Here is a 14,765-nt window from a genome sequence, read left to right as displayed (position 1 = left end):
TTTTCCCCCTCCCTTCTCTCCAAACAGAAAGGTGAAAGACCGGTGGGAGCTGTAGTCTTTGTGAGGGCTACCATGATGGAAATAGTTCTCACAAAGGCTGCGTTCTTTTTAGTGCCAAAGCATTGTTTCTCAACCATTGGTATGGGCACCACCAGTGGTACTTGAGGTGGTGTCTGGTGGTACTTGCAGGACCCCGGACATCTGCCGCCCGGCAGTGAGACTAGGAACGTGACACAACAAACAGCAGCAGGAGACTCCAAAGCATGCTTACCCACACTCAAAAAAAACCCTCCTGCCCACCCTGAGCCTCTTACTGGTGTTTGTCACATCACATCTGGCCTCCCAACCCAGAAGTAACTGGTAATGATGTCATTGCCAGTTACTTCCGGTAGTACTTGGTACCCAGAATGGGATGAGTTGGCTGCACTGTGCTGCTGCCGTCTCACTTTGGGTTTCCAGTGAGCTAGTTCTGATTGCTATCTTTCTTTCAGGGCTCACCAGCTTTTGAAGGTACAGGAGAATGGCCAAACAGCAGCCCGGCAAAAAGGCTGTAGGACTAAGGTAAGCTGGAGGAGGAATTGGGGATGTCTGGGCCAGAAAGAAAGACTCATTGTGCAATTTTGATGAAGCTGCTCCCATGCTGTGGTGGTTGTTTACAGACTCTAGTAAATTTATCCTTACTCTAGCCTCTTGCTGAGAGTGAGGTTTGCTTTTGGAGGCTGTGCACAAGGCTTTTGGCCTCAGTTTTATACAAAGCAGTGCTGAAATCATGGTTAATCTTGTCCTGTGCTTAGCTGCTGTCCATGCTAAGGTCAATGTAATGTAGTGGGTAGAGTGTTGATTAGGGCCAGGGAGGCCTGGATTCAAATCCCCACATACCCACCACAACCATTGGATAGCTTTTGAACCAAGCTATTGTGAGGATAACATGAGGCAGTCTTCACATACACAGCCATACTTTGTTCTGCAGAGCCAAGGGTAGGATATAAATATGACTAATAAAGACTCTGTGCTGGAAAATGTGAAGGACTCTACAGAATAAGGTCTCTTTGAACTTGCACAAGTACTTTTTTCCTCTCACTGTTGAATAACCAAGTCGCACACATCTGGGGTTGTGGAGCAAAGCACAGTCACCTCAAATGGTTGAAGATGCAGGATATAGAGGTGCCAGAAAAAAATTTCTGGTAAGAAATTTGAACTCTTCGACACCCCTCTCCATGGGAATATGGAGAGGGCCCCCCCCCAAGAACCCACTCTTTCACACTGTGTGAAGCTTGAAGCAGCTCAGGCCTTGGTCATCCATGTGAACTTCTTTAGACAGTGGCACTGAGGGACTGGGCAGCTTGTTTCGTGTTTCCTTTCCCAGCCCTTGGGAATACTGCAATCCTGGGCTAATAGTGTGCTGGCAACAGTCATCTCTGCTGGTATAACAGTTTCTTAGGGGCCATGTTCTCTTATTGGGAATGCAAAGAAATGCCTCATATTGTTATCTTGAAGTGTTTCTCAAAGGAGTATGGAAAGAGGAGGAAGCCTAATTGCTGATATGCCTTTCTTCGATTTGGGAGTTGTATCCCAAGACAGTCTATTTAACTTCCAATAATAAACATGTAGCTGTCATTCTGCAAGCGTTGGAGTGATGCATTCTTTGTGCTTCCTCTCATTCCCCCCTCCCTTTGCTTTGTTCTTTCTCAGCTGAAGAGACGGGCCCTGGATCAGCTTCGCCTGAGGAAGCACAAGCAGCAGAATGGGGGGCAAAGAGAAACCCCCTGGCAGGACCCTTACCCAGGTGAGTTGTGAGCCCCATCCCAGTGGGGAAGGCTTCTTTTTGAACCAGGCTGCCATTTTGCATGAATAACTCCCAGGAATTCTTGAAATGCACGACTGTTGACTGTTCTTCCTCCCCTGGGGTGTACTCTGTATACCAGTACCGGGCAGTGCACATATTCTGCATATTCATGAGATGATGTTGGAATCTGATACCTGACAAAGAATTTGGCTTCATGCACATCTCAAGGCCCCCTCCCACAGTAGTCCTGTGAAAAAGCTTGACAATATAATTTTATTTTTATGTATTTCTTTAAAAAAAAAAGTGTGTATCTTGCTTTTCTTGCCAAAGGTGACCAAAGCTCGCTTGCAACAAAAGCCAGGAAAAAAAGCCACAGAATGCATATAAAAATAACCACAAAGCATAACAAATAGATGATGGGATACATCTGATGAAGTAGGATCTTTCCTACAGAAGCTGAGGCTGCAATAAATGCCTTGTCTTGAAGGCATCACAGAAGTCTTTATGTTTTGGAAACAGGCAGTGTCCCTTGAAATCTCACAAGCCAGAAAGGGCTGAGCAAGGCTCACAGCAGCCAGGGAGTGGGGGCTTCAGTGGCCCACAGACCTCTTTGCCAGCTGTGCCATGGATACCTTAGCCCAGGGGTTTTCAAACTTCTCGGGAATGAATCTCCAGAGATAAGTTTGTGCTGGGTGCAGGGAAAAAGTCAGTGACTCAGTCCCCAGGATTATGCTGCTGTGGGGGCAGGGGGGCTTTTTTTCTAACAGAATTTACCTCCTGCTGGAGTCCAGGGGGTGCAGGAAGCCCCAGAGAGTGCTCTGCAGGGTTCCCCGCAGCTTGTAAACAGTGAAAGTTGTGATTGCAACCAGGAAGGGGGTCGCGAACACAACTTTCACAGTTAACAGGCTGCAGGGAGCCCTGCAGAATGGTCTGCTCCGTGGGGCTCCCAGCACCCCCCCCCCCCAAGCAGGAGGGAAATTCTGTTAGGGGGGAAAAAAAGCCCCCCTGCCCCCACAGAAGCACGATTATGGGGATCATGTTGCTGGTTTCCCCTTGCCCCTGCCCCTTAAAGGGATAGGGGCAGTGTGACACGGGCTGGTGAATTGCGACCCACCAGTTTGAGTACTACTGCCTTAGCCATTAAAGTCATATATTCCTGAATCTTGCATCTCTGCCTCACCACCTCTCTTGCTCATTTTGCATTGCCTACTATTCGCAGATGGAATTGCAAAACCCTACAGTCCGGTGCGCCCTCTGTTGGTTCAGACCCGTCGTCCTGTCATGCTCTCGCCTGGCTGTTTAGCACCCCAGCTCATCAGGAACCTTCTGGCCCTTCCTTCCTCCCATCAGGACTTCCACTTCTGCCCAACAGGTAAGCTGGAAAGGCCAAGTGACCTGACCTGGGCCAGTGGTAGAGTCAGAAAAAGAGCTCGGGTATCCATCCTGTATCCCAGACCTGATCTGTCCCTCAAGGCCATCTCTGGAAGTGAACTTTGTATCTTTTATCTCCTGATCATCTTTACTCCCACAGCAGAGGGATTGGCCATATGGCCTCTATTTCTCTCTGATCAAGAATGCTTCTCTCTTGTTCGTTTGTTTGTTCGTTCATTCGTTCGTTCGTTTTACTTTTGTCCTTCACATGCACTACAGAGTGGGCCCATGATCTGGACCAGAATGTGGGATTTTGAGAATTTGTATTCACCCCAAGAGGGAATAAGCATCCCAAACCAGCCCATGCTTATGGCCTGCAAGATTGCAGGCAAAAGGCTTGTGGTGATGAAAGTATTGCCTGATAAGTGATTCTAACATGGGCCAAACTGGGACCCATTACTGTGTTGTGGAAACATTGAGATTGTGTTGTCAGATGATTGCAGTGAAGACACAAAAGGCCTCTGCTGGGTCAAAGGAGGAGGCTGACAGGAAGATCCTAAACAAAGGTGGCATTTCATTGGCAGATCTCCTTTCCAGAAATCCTCGGAACTGCTTTGCAAAGCTTTTTGAAACCAAAGGAAGTCTGGAGGCAAAGCTCTTATCAGCTCCTGATGGCCAGCAGCTCTTGGCCTGCTGCTTCCATTACTGCTCCTGTCTAATCTCTGCCTGTGCTTGTTCTTTCTTTTATACACATTCACACGTAGATATAGATCAATAAATATATTCTAATTGGCACAATTTAGATTGCAAATCCATGCATTGTAATTAAATCCCTTGAATTCAGTTGAGCTTACTTTTGATGAAACATGCAGAGAATTAGGATTGCAGCCTTTGGAAAATTCTGTTGCACTAGACTCATGCCTATTGACATGTTTCTCTACTTTTTCAATCTCTCTCTCTCTCTTCCTTTCACAGATGCCCTTGCTGAAACAAGTCTCTCCTCTGCCTCCACTAAGCTCATTGGTAATGCTGACAGGATCTCTGAAAGCCAGAAGGATTATGGGGGGATCCACACCATCCGCAAGACTATTGGAAAGGTGAGCAGCAAAGCACAGTCATGCTAAGTAGGAGGAAAAGGGTCATTGAGCACCTGCAAGGAGATGGTCTAATACAGCCTAATAAGCTTCTCTATTTTTTTTTTTTTTGTGGAGCTGTGCGTTGGGGTGGGGGGGGAGAATGTCTGCATGGACAACATCCTCACTTCATCTTCCTCACCTTCTTGGGAGAAGGAGTCTTCCCAGTATAAAGCTGCATCCTAGAGTGGGTGTTGCTATCCTTGACTAATCCAGAAAATGGAGTGTCTGAAGGAAGCTGCTTGGAATTGCCTCCCAGCCAGACACACTGGACACTCCATCTGTTATATATCAGCTGACCCTGCCCTTCAATTCTCTATTTTTCCTCTTAGGTTTGGTTGTAAATCCCCATCTTTTAATGGAATTACTATTGGAAAAGCAATGATATTTCACAGTGTGGGCTCTGATTTAATGTAACTTGTCAGGGACGGGTTATTTCTTTTCCATTTAAATCAGTAAATCTGTTGGATTTCTTTGCAGAATAAACACTGCCTGCTAGATCTGGAGGTCCAGGTGGTGAGGGATCTAATTAAAAGTGAAATATACCCCATCATTATCCACGTCGAGGTCACTGAGAAGAACATCAAGGGAGTCAGGTATGAGAAGCTCTTCCTGGGATTAGTAGATGGGGAAAATTAATCGCTGCCAAAGTATATGGCAGGAGGATGGGCTGGAACAGGAGGTGCTGCCCAAGCAGGGTAGTGTGTGTGTGTGTGTGTGTTTTTGCTCCTTCAAACATAACTTTTGATTGTGTTGATCCTAGAAGAAGGAATCCCCCTTAGAAAATGAAGCATGGCAAGGCTGTATCTTTTTGCTTTAGTTTACTTAACATACTTTTAAAATATTTCCACCCTTCCCTCTTGTGCCGAAGCACCCTGAGATGGCCTGCAGCCAAACAGCAAGAACAATATTGGAAGCATAAATTAATCAAGAAATAATAAAGCAAAAGCAACAAATACAGGAAATTTCTCTGCTGCAGGAAAACAAACACTTCAAAATAGCAGTGTAGGGAGCTCCAAATGCCCTTTGATATAGTGCCAGTTTTACGGGTCTGCCAGAAAGCCTGAGCACAAGAATAGGTCACCTTCTTAAACCCCCCCTTCCCACCAGAGGATGTTCCAGAAGTTTGGTACCACCATGAGACATGACTCCTGATCAGGGTGCCACCTCTTCCAGTATTTCACAGTGAAGGAGTCCAAAGGAAGGAACCGAAGCAGATCTTATTATAAAGGTCTTTAATCTGCATGGATGCCAATGAATTCCAAGTAATGGAATTGGGCTTTGTGTCACAGACCCTAGAGCTTCCTTCTTAGTTTTGTGCCTCTGTGGGTCACTTCATACATGGAACCTAGTGACCTATTATCTCTCCACATGAGCCCTTCCATCAAGGCGATTGCCTAGAGAAACCTCTGTAAAATGGGTAGTAAATAGATGCAACTGCTTTTCTTTATAACCTTTTCTGTGATCACAGAGGCCAGGAAAAAGAGACTGCAGTGGGCATCTGCTGTCTGTCTACAGCTTTTTCCCCAGTGAAATTGCTCCATAGGAGGAACTGAATGGAGAGAATTAAACAGCAGTGTGAATTGCATGTGTGAATTGATATTTGGCTTTCATTTTAAGACACAGAACAGATTTCTTACAGTTTTTTTTTTTTGGGGGGGGGGGAGAGTACAGAGGAGAAAATGGTAGCAAACATGAGTACTTGGTATTAAGGGCTCAGAATTCTCTGGGAAGCTCTGGAGTGGGACCTGTGGGCAAATGCCCCTCTCTCCTATAGTGTCTCCCATAAAATGATCCTCTGGGATGCATACTACTCTGGGAACCTGGAGGTAGCTTATAGCAATCATGGTGATTAGCCATTGTCATGGCTATTAGTCTTGTCCTCTGTGAATGGAATTGATCCCCTTTTGATGCTCTCCAAGCAAGTGGCCATCACCTCATCTGGTGGCAATAAGTTCCATAAATTAAATAACATACTGGGTGAAGAAGTACTTCCTCTTGTCTATCCTGACTCTCTTGTCATTCAGTTTCCTCTCTGGCTGATGTGCACTTGGGCCATGCTTGCTTGGAAACCTTAACGGTTTTGCCCTGTTTGTGGCAGCCCTTCACCCTACTGCATGCCTTTGGGATATACTGTTTAAAGAACTTAGAAGGACTACAAGTGGTGATGATGAGGAACTGAGATGGACAGGTGGGGTCCACTTCTACCCCAAACTCCTATACGTTTTTACTAGGAAGTCAGTCCCGTTTTGTCCAGTGGTGTTTACTCCCAGGTAAATGCATTTCGGATTGCAGCCTTACAGTTCTATTCTAAGTAACTCCCTGCATGTTGATGCAGCTACTCCAGTGTGACATGTACTGTGTCCTGCAGGGGAGTGTTGGCCTCTGGAGGTCTCCTCTGGGTCAAGGAACATTTGTTCCCTTGCCCTGGGGTAGGCCCACATCAGCTTGCTGGGGCAGCGATATCACTGGTGCAGGTCTGCATGGACCTCGGTTGGGGGAGCAAGGTAGAGAAGGGGGAAAGGATATTGGCATCCACCACTGCCGCTGATTCCACCCCCTTTCTGGCCCCAATCTGCTCTCTTCCCTGCCCCCTCCCTCCCACTCCCTGTACTGACTTACTGGTGCTGCCAGACATCCTTGATCTGCTGGTGCTTGTGGCAGGAGCTAGGCCACACCAAATGGCTTGTTGCATTTTGCAGCAGCAGTAAAGGGCCTTATGTTGCCGGACCGTAAGAACGTAAGAAAAGCTCCACTGGATTAGGACAAAGGCCCATCTAGCCCAGCCTCCTGTATCTCACAGTGGCCCACCAGATGCTCAGAGAGCACACAAGACAGCAAGAGACTTGCAGCCTGTTGCTCTCCCTTGCATCTGGCACTGTGAGGTAGCCTACCTCTTGCATATACACATCATGGCTTGTAACCTCCTCCAGGCAGGAGGTCTGGCTCAGTTAGTAGAGCTGCCGCCTTGTATACCTGAAGATCTGAGGTTGCCAGTTTGAAACAACCGGAAGTACCCCAGAACTGAGGACACACTGATATACTGATGAGCTGAGCCTAGGTGGCAGAGAGGAGTTGCCGTCAAGTGGAGCGTGGGAGGCAAAGGGCCAGAGATAGGCCAGACCGGGAAGGAATACAGCTGGAATGAGGAGTTCTATGAAAGACTAGAACTATTCAATTGTAAAAATCCCTACAGGGGTTTAGAACCACCTGCCTATGTAAACCGCCTTGGATTAAAGTCTGAGGAGAAATCTGACTACCAAAGAAAGGTGATATATAAATACCTGTATAAATAACCTGTGATGGACTTTTCCTCCAGAAACTTGTCCAATCCCCTTTTAAAGGCATCCAGGACAGATGCTATCACCACATCCTGTGACAAGGAGTTCCACAGACTAATTGCACACTGGGTAAAGAGATATTTTCTTTTGTTTGTCCTGACTCTCCCAACACTCAATTTTAGTGGATGTTCCTTGGTCCTGGTGCTGTGTGAGAAGGAACCCTGCATAACACTCATTTTGGTGGTATAAAGCCAAAATAGGAATGGGCTGCTAGTCTGTTTGGATTGCAGAAATTCCACAGATAGGGCTAGAATGCAGTGAAGCCCTGCAACAACAGAGAAGAGAAAGAAAAGGACATTTCCTGAACCATCTCCACTGTCTGCTCTGAACCTAGAGCTCTAGTTCTGCATTGGCCAGCACCTGATGCACATCAAAGCTTGTCAGTAACCCTCTGCTTTTGCCTCCCCATCCACAAAAGCTGTCTGTAGGTAAAGCAAATCAACTGAGGAACGATCAGAACATGGGAGGCCTTCTTGTGTTGCAGGTTTTGCCGAAGGCGTTCTGTGTGACCCCCGCTGTTGAGTATTGAAAGCACTACATCCAAAATCCCAAACACTCAGGCTGATGTATCTGCTGCCAGCACAAGGTGTAATGTTGTTGGAATTTGTGATGTTGCACTGTGGAGTGCAGTGGACGGTGCGTGCTCCAACCGAGAGCATTTGGTTAGTGGCCCATCAGTTCTTGGGTTCAGACCATTAGACTTTGACGTGCTGAAACGAACATGCTCGACTTGGCCCATCTATGCTAATGCATAATTCATGGAATTCAGAAGAATATGTTTATGGTGCATTTCTCTTCTGTGCTTTTCTCCAGGAGCTTGCTCGGGAAGCCACGGCAGCGCGATTCGGAGGTGCTGAAGCAGTGCCAGCAGGCTGAGCAGACTCTCCACACTCTGCCCTGTTCGTGGGCCTGGGTGCCTCCTCAGTCCTGGAGCAGTGCAGAGGAGCTGGTGAAGGTGGTGCGAGCCCACGTTTTCCAGGAGCAGGCCAGGGTCGTGTGGGTTGAGGATAGCGAAGTGTGACTGTCATTTTGGGGAAAACTGCAAACAGAAGAGTCAAATGTAGGAAGTTGCCTTATTGTGAGACAGACCACTGTCTGTATTGTTTCCTGACTGGCAGGGGCTCTTCAAGGTTCCCAGCCCTACCTGGAGAGGCCAGAGGCTGAACCTGGGACCATCTGCAGGCAAAATAGGTGCTCTCCCACTGAGCTGCAGCCTCGCCCCTGCAGGGTAAGGGCTTGAACTCCATGGCCCATGGGGGCTCCTTAAAATCTATGATTTCCTCCATGCAGCATACACACCTGGTCCATTTGACCTCTTTATGGTTCAGTCATTTGTTAACTTGGCCTGAAAACAAGACAAAGCCTTCAGAAAAATGTCTCTCAATTGCACTGTGTCCTGGTCTAGTTCGACAGCCTCTGCCCTGCCTCTTTTGAGAGTCTGCCTTCTCCATCTTCTCTGTGACGCCTGTCTCTACCTCAGCTTGCATCCCAGAGGAAGTGGGGGTGGGGCATGTCTTCACAAGCAGGCATGACGCATGTGGACACACCAAGTCCCCTCAGCCAAAGCAACAGTAAATGGGATAGTGAGACAGCCTTATTGCACGCTTTATTGTGTATAAATTATGGACTTTTTTTTTTATCAAAGACTTGCATATAAAAAAGATTAAATATGTTTCCAATGGAAGTGAACTTTTGGCTTCTTCTTGCATCAGCTGAAAGAATGGTAGGGAGCAGTTTGTCTTTTGTCTCCCGCTATCTCATTCCCCCCCCCCCATCTAGCTTCATTCCACTTTTCTTCCAGTTCCCTTCCTATGCCTTGCCCTAGCCAAGCATGAGCTGTCAGGGTATAACCCTTTGTGGCTATGGGGTCAGCAACGCTATTCTGTGTTTTTAAGTACATGCCCATCCTGTTCTTTCTCCAGGGAGCTCAGGGCTGCATACTAGGTTCTCCTATGCAACAACCTTGGAGAGTGAGAGACTTGTCCAAAATTACTTTTGTGACCTTCATTTGAATCTCAGCCTTCCTCGTATAGGTCCAAACCTCCAAGCACTACACCATACTGGCTCTCCTATCTACTGTACAATGTGAACTCTTTCTGAGGGAGCTGCAGGACAAAGGAACTCTGCCTAGATTCTTATTCCTGCAGCTCCCTCTGAGTTACCTTCTTAGACTGAGAGCAGGTGACCAGATGTCCTGTTCTCTCAGAAACAGCAGAAGAGGCTTGACCCAGAAGGTCCTCCAGAAGGTTAGCTGTTGCTTTATCCACTCAGCAGAGGTTGTCTTCATATAGCCCCTCCAGCTTAGGAACTAGAACAAAGTGCAGCTCCAATTCAACATGTTGCTCTCTGTGTTGTTCCCTCCCTTGTCCCTTTTGCAAGGATTGAGTGGAGTTAGAGAGGGAGAAATAGGACAAATTCAGGTGCATAAGGGAAAGGAGAATGAGAGTTCACAAGCAGAAGCCTAGTGCCCAATCTGACTTAAGGTACAGAGCCAGGCTCTTTGCTTACCTTTTGAAGTTGCCCCCTGGGAAATACTATTCTCTTCTCAGGCTGTTGATTCACAGAGTTAACCTTGTGTAGCTTTTAGGGTTTGCCGAGCACACCAGGGAATGTATTCAGTCAGGGAAAGTGGTCGGGAGCTTGAGGGCCGTGAATGGTTCACTCGTGTTAATGGACATATAACAACTGCTGCATATCCATGTGTGCCTGCCCAATGATGGTCTTAGGGGTTCCAGACACTGCTAATCTGTCTTTCATCAATATTTCAAACCGAGTCTCCATGGAAGGAAGATGAAAAAGATGACAAATGTGAGCCCTGCCATGGCTTCCATTTGCAATGTTGTTTACTTTGGGGTTTCAAGTCCCATCCATATATCACTATAACCTGGAACAAATGAATGGGAACCAAAGTGAAGGCTCCTGTCTGAGACTTTGGTACTCTCCTGCTTCCTCTTTTTCCTATTTTGTCTTCTGGAGAGGGGAGAGGGAACAGAAAGAGGGTGAGGTTCAACCCTACTAAGGGCTAGGCAGGGCTGGAGGGGTAGACTCCTTTCTAACATTGGCTTTTTCTCATTAGGCCATGTTAGGAGGCCTAAACAGGCAAGAGGACTGTGCAACACTGGTGGTTGAGATGGGGCTTTGGTCAGGAGGTCTGGCCCAGCTGGGGAGCTGTCCAGTAGAAGTTACTGGGTTGCAATGCCATGTGGGGGAGCTTTTCCTTGGAGCTGCAGCAGGCAGACTTTTATAGTGAAGCTTTACTGAATCTTAGCTGGGTTCTGAGCCAGAGTATGCACTTGTGCTCACCTGCTAAGTAAGGCTGATGGAGTGGAGACTTTGGGCAGCAACGCAGGTGGAGAGTTGCCAGTTCTGGGCCTCTCCATTGTAGCAGCACAGATAACAACGAGGATTCAGAATTGGTGTGACCGTCCAGATGAAGTCTCAGGCAGGAGCAAATCTCTGGTTGTCCCTTGGAGTGTAGACTCCTTGAAGTGTCAGTCTGTGCAGGGTCCTGCAGCAGAACAGTCATGCTTCTCTTCAGAGGAGGCCTCATGAGGGTCTGGGGATGGGTCCTACCAGGTGGGTAGGGTTTGAACCGCTTCTAGTCTAGTTCTCCCCCCCCCCAAACCAATTGCATTCTATTTACAAACGCAAGCTTCTTGAGATGTTCAGGGAAGGTAAAGGATCACTAAAATTGATTTTTATTGACCTAATTTTTCTGAAGAAATTGGATCTTTTCATTCTTTCACTATCAGTCAGTCCCTGAAGGCATCACAACTTTGGGTTCACATGTATAACTTTTGACTATTTAAGGCTTAATCTCTGCAACCTTCTGGATAACAACTATCTATACCTTACAGCCCAATGCTAGCTGAATTTTATGACAGAAGAGCAGAGGTTGCACTATTATAATCGATCAGTTGTATGGTAGGGGAGGGTGGGTGACTGGACATGTGGGAGAACTCACCCCCTCACATGCACGCACAGCCCTGACTCCAGAAATGACACCATTTGGAGCCAAGGGCTGGCAAGCAGGCCATTTTGCAGAGCTTACCATGGGAGGGGGGGACACACACATCCCCACCTGGCCTAGCTACACAACTGCCTGAGAATAAGCCCCAATGAACTTAGTTGGGCTTGCTTCTAAGTCAACCTGCAAAGGATTGCGCTGTTAGCTACAGGAAGCACGGAGAGCTTGTATAGGACAGGCAATTGCAGTGTGAAAGCTATGTAGCCAGCTAATCTTTCCGTTGAGGGCTTGCTCCTTAGATTTTTGAAACTATGTTTGCTCACTGTATCCAGCATTGACACTGAGGCAAACAAGATGGAAGCTGAGGGCCCTGGCTTGAATATTCATCACTGTAAATGCCTGGCTTGACATGGTGTCGACAAGGTCTATTTTACTGATAGAGAAGTGGGTTCAGCAGAGGGCAATAGAAGGTCATATGTAGAAAGCCACTTAGTGAAATCATAGCAGGTCTGGGCTGGAAAGAACCCAGAAACCTCTGTCTGTGGCCTCTTCCTATAAGAATCACAAGGCACTTCCTTTCTCCTAACTTGGTTTCAGGACCTGTTTCTGATTACCACAATTTCTTCAAGGCCTCCCAGTAGCCAAGTCTGCAGTTCTACTTGCTCAGCTCCAGTTGGATCAGTTGCCTAATTTTCCCTGGGGGTGGAGTGAAGAGAGAGGAGCCCTAGGTAAATATTAACCCTACAGGTTAATTGACCAGGCAGTAGAGCAAGAGCGGTCAAGGCTGGGTTAGCAGAAGGAATGCCATTTGCCTCTGCAGGTACCTATTATTGGCAGTAAATAGCTTGTAGAAGTCATGTAAAGAGTCATTTAAGCCACCTGCTCTTGGGGTGGGCGTTCTGTGTAGTTACAAAACTAAAAGGAGCAACTAAAACTTTTTTTAAACTTGTAACTTTCTGATGATCATTACACCATTGCTGAGCATCAGAAATGTTTGTCGGTCTACTGCATATCAGCCAGGAATCTACCAGTAGATTCCTTCTGCCTATGTATAAACATTTGATTATTCAGGTTTTATATATAACTGATACACTGAGGGTGCAATCCTAACCGGCAGTTATGCTGGCATAGGTGGCCCTGGAGGGTCGCAAACGTGCCGTAAAGCACGTTTGCACCTCCGTGAGTGGGAGCCGCGTCGGTGTATTCAGATGTGCCAACGTGCGGATGGAGGAAGAAGCCTCCGCCGCGGCTCCCATGCCGCGGCTTGTGTCGGCGCAAGTGCAGCTGGGCCTAGGAGAGGGGGGTAAAGGGGGTAAGGAGGAGGGGGCCCAGAAGTTTCCTGGGATCTTATATTTTCCTATTTCATCTGGACAGGTGGGATGCTGGGTGCATGACTGCTGCCGCCACTGAAACCCATATGTGGTGGGCCATGGAACGCATGCCTGACACTCCTTGTGTCAAATCTGGCAGGAAACCGGCCTGCTACAGTCACTTTTTGGCCTGTGGGTTAATGCCCCATGAAGGTGTGTATAGGAGCTCAGGAACACAGACGCAGAGCTACAGCTGCCGCAGAAATATGTTTGATGCACACAGGACACTTTCTCCTCTAGTGTGAGCCTAAGTACAATAATGCTAATTTTCTATAATAATTTGTTATAAATTTTTTTAGAGAGACTTGAGAGTGAGTTTGGTTTTCCATATTGTGGTATCTAGTTGCCAACGCTGCACGGGCAGGTAGACCTGGGATCTTCATTGGGAAGCCCAGTAAACCTGGGCTCCAAAGACTTTTCCAGCTGTTGCCACCCTCCCTTGCTCTGTTTTGTTCCCCTCATTACTACCCTCCCTCACTTTGTTTCATCCACTCTCGTACCCTTTTGGAAGGGGCCCAAAATAAACTTTGTAGCCCCTGACAAAATTCCTCTCCAAGGCCCTGAGGCCCAGGCAGTGCTTCTAGAAAGGGATTTTGAAACTCTTGATCTGCCGTATGTTTGCCAGGGAACAAAGTTCTCATTTCTATGTGTCAAGAATACTGACATGAGAAGTTGGTTACCTCTAATCACGTGCAAGCCACTTTTCCTTACTGATGAGCAAGCCAGAACAGAGGTGGGGGGGCCAGTTGGCATGGACCTAAGATTTTGAGGGGGCCTACTCCAAGAGAGTTAAGGGGCATCTTTTAGCACTAAATATTAAAATTTGAAAGAAGATTAAGGGTGCAATTCAGACCTGATGATGGGTTGGCACAAGTCCCTTGGGCCGGCCCAACGGTGTGAAATTGCCGTAAAGCACTTTTGCACCATTGTCTGAGAAGGGAAGGTGGCCCAAGCCCCGAAGGGCCAGTAGATGATGTAAGCCCACACTAGCTGAGTCCAGCTGGCACGAGGGTTGGGGGGGTGGAAAGGGTGGGGAGAAGGCATTGGCAGCAGGGGAGAGCAAGTGGCGGGCAGGTCTGTGGGTGGGTGTTGAGCAGGGGGCAGGGTTAGAATTCGGCACTTGTACCAGATCCTAACTCTGGTCCCAGGCAGCCCGGAGCAGTTCCGGGGTGCTTGGATCTGCACCACCTCTTGAGGTGGCACACATCTGAGTAGCCCCATTGGGGCTACTGCAGCACAACACAGTATTAGGGGAAGCGATTTCCCTTGCCTCTGGCTGAGTCACTTTCAGCCCCAACCCTGCTCTGGATGCAGGGCAAGCCAGTTGGCCTGCCTGCTCCAGGGCAGGTTAGGGTTGGGCTGTAAATACAGATAAAATATAAACAAATAATTGCAGATAACAGAAACCAACTCTGTGCAAAATTTAAGTGACAATTCATGGAAAACAAGGGAGTACAGAAAAATTTTGATGAGATATTTGGTGTTGAATAGTTGGATGTTTCTGTCTTTGATTATGTATATGAATTGCGACGTTGGACGATCGGAAGGTCCTTAGTGTGCGGAGATTCTCACATTATTAAGATGAGTTTAACTGAGATGAATTTAATACTGGTTAATGGCTTGTTGAAATATTTAGGAGACAACCCAATTTCCCATCTGGTCCAGGCCTATATCCAACTCTGCATGGCCCTGCTGATGAGATGGCTTCCTCAGCTGACCAGAGACTCTGTAGGTATGCCTACAATCTGAATTTTTATCTCACCAACTTGCAGTGGTAGCCCTCATTGGCTCAGATGT

The 14,765-nt window shown here is 47.4% G+C and overlaps 1 protein-coding gene across 1 annotated transcript in view; it reads left to right on the top strand.

The window, feature by feature from the left end:
- CARD10 (caspase recruitment domain family member 10) overlaps positions 1 to 9,273 on the top strand; it is a 44,347-nt gene extending 35,074 nt beyond the window's left edge. Inside the window, exons 17-22 of the mRNA XM_066633599.1 lie at positions 492 to 561; positions 1,693 to 1,786; positions 3,006 to 3,158; positions 4,133 to 4,254; positions 4,771 to 4,886; positions 8,445 to 9,273. Of these exons, the coding sequence (XP_066489696.1) occupies positions 492 to 561; positions 1,693 to 1,786; positions 3,006 to 3,158; positions 4,133 to 4,254; positions 4,771 to 4,886; positions 8,445 to 8,652 (763 nt within the window). The 3' untranslated portion in view covers positions 8,653 to 9,273. The remainder of the gene's footprint in view (positions 1 to 491; positions 562 to 1,692; positions 1,787 to 3,005; positions 3,159 to 4,132; positions 4,255 to 4,770; positions 4,887 to 8,444) is intronic.
- The last annotated feature ends 5,492 nt before the right edge of the window (positions 9,274 to 14,765 follow it).

The sequence above is a fragment of the Tiliqua scincoides genome, chromosome 7 (genome assembly GCF_035046505.1).
Source record: "Tiliqua scincoides isolate rTilSci1 chromosome 7, rTilSci1.hap2, whole genome shotgun sequence".
NCBI classification, from domain to species: Eukaryota; Metazoa; Chordata; class Lepidosauria; order Squamata; family Scincidae; genus Tiliqua; species Tiliqua scincoides.
This window is presented reverse-complemented; position numbering and strand designations above follow the sequence as displayed.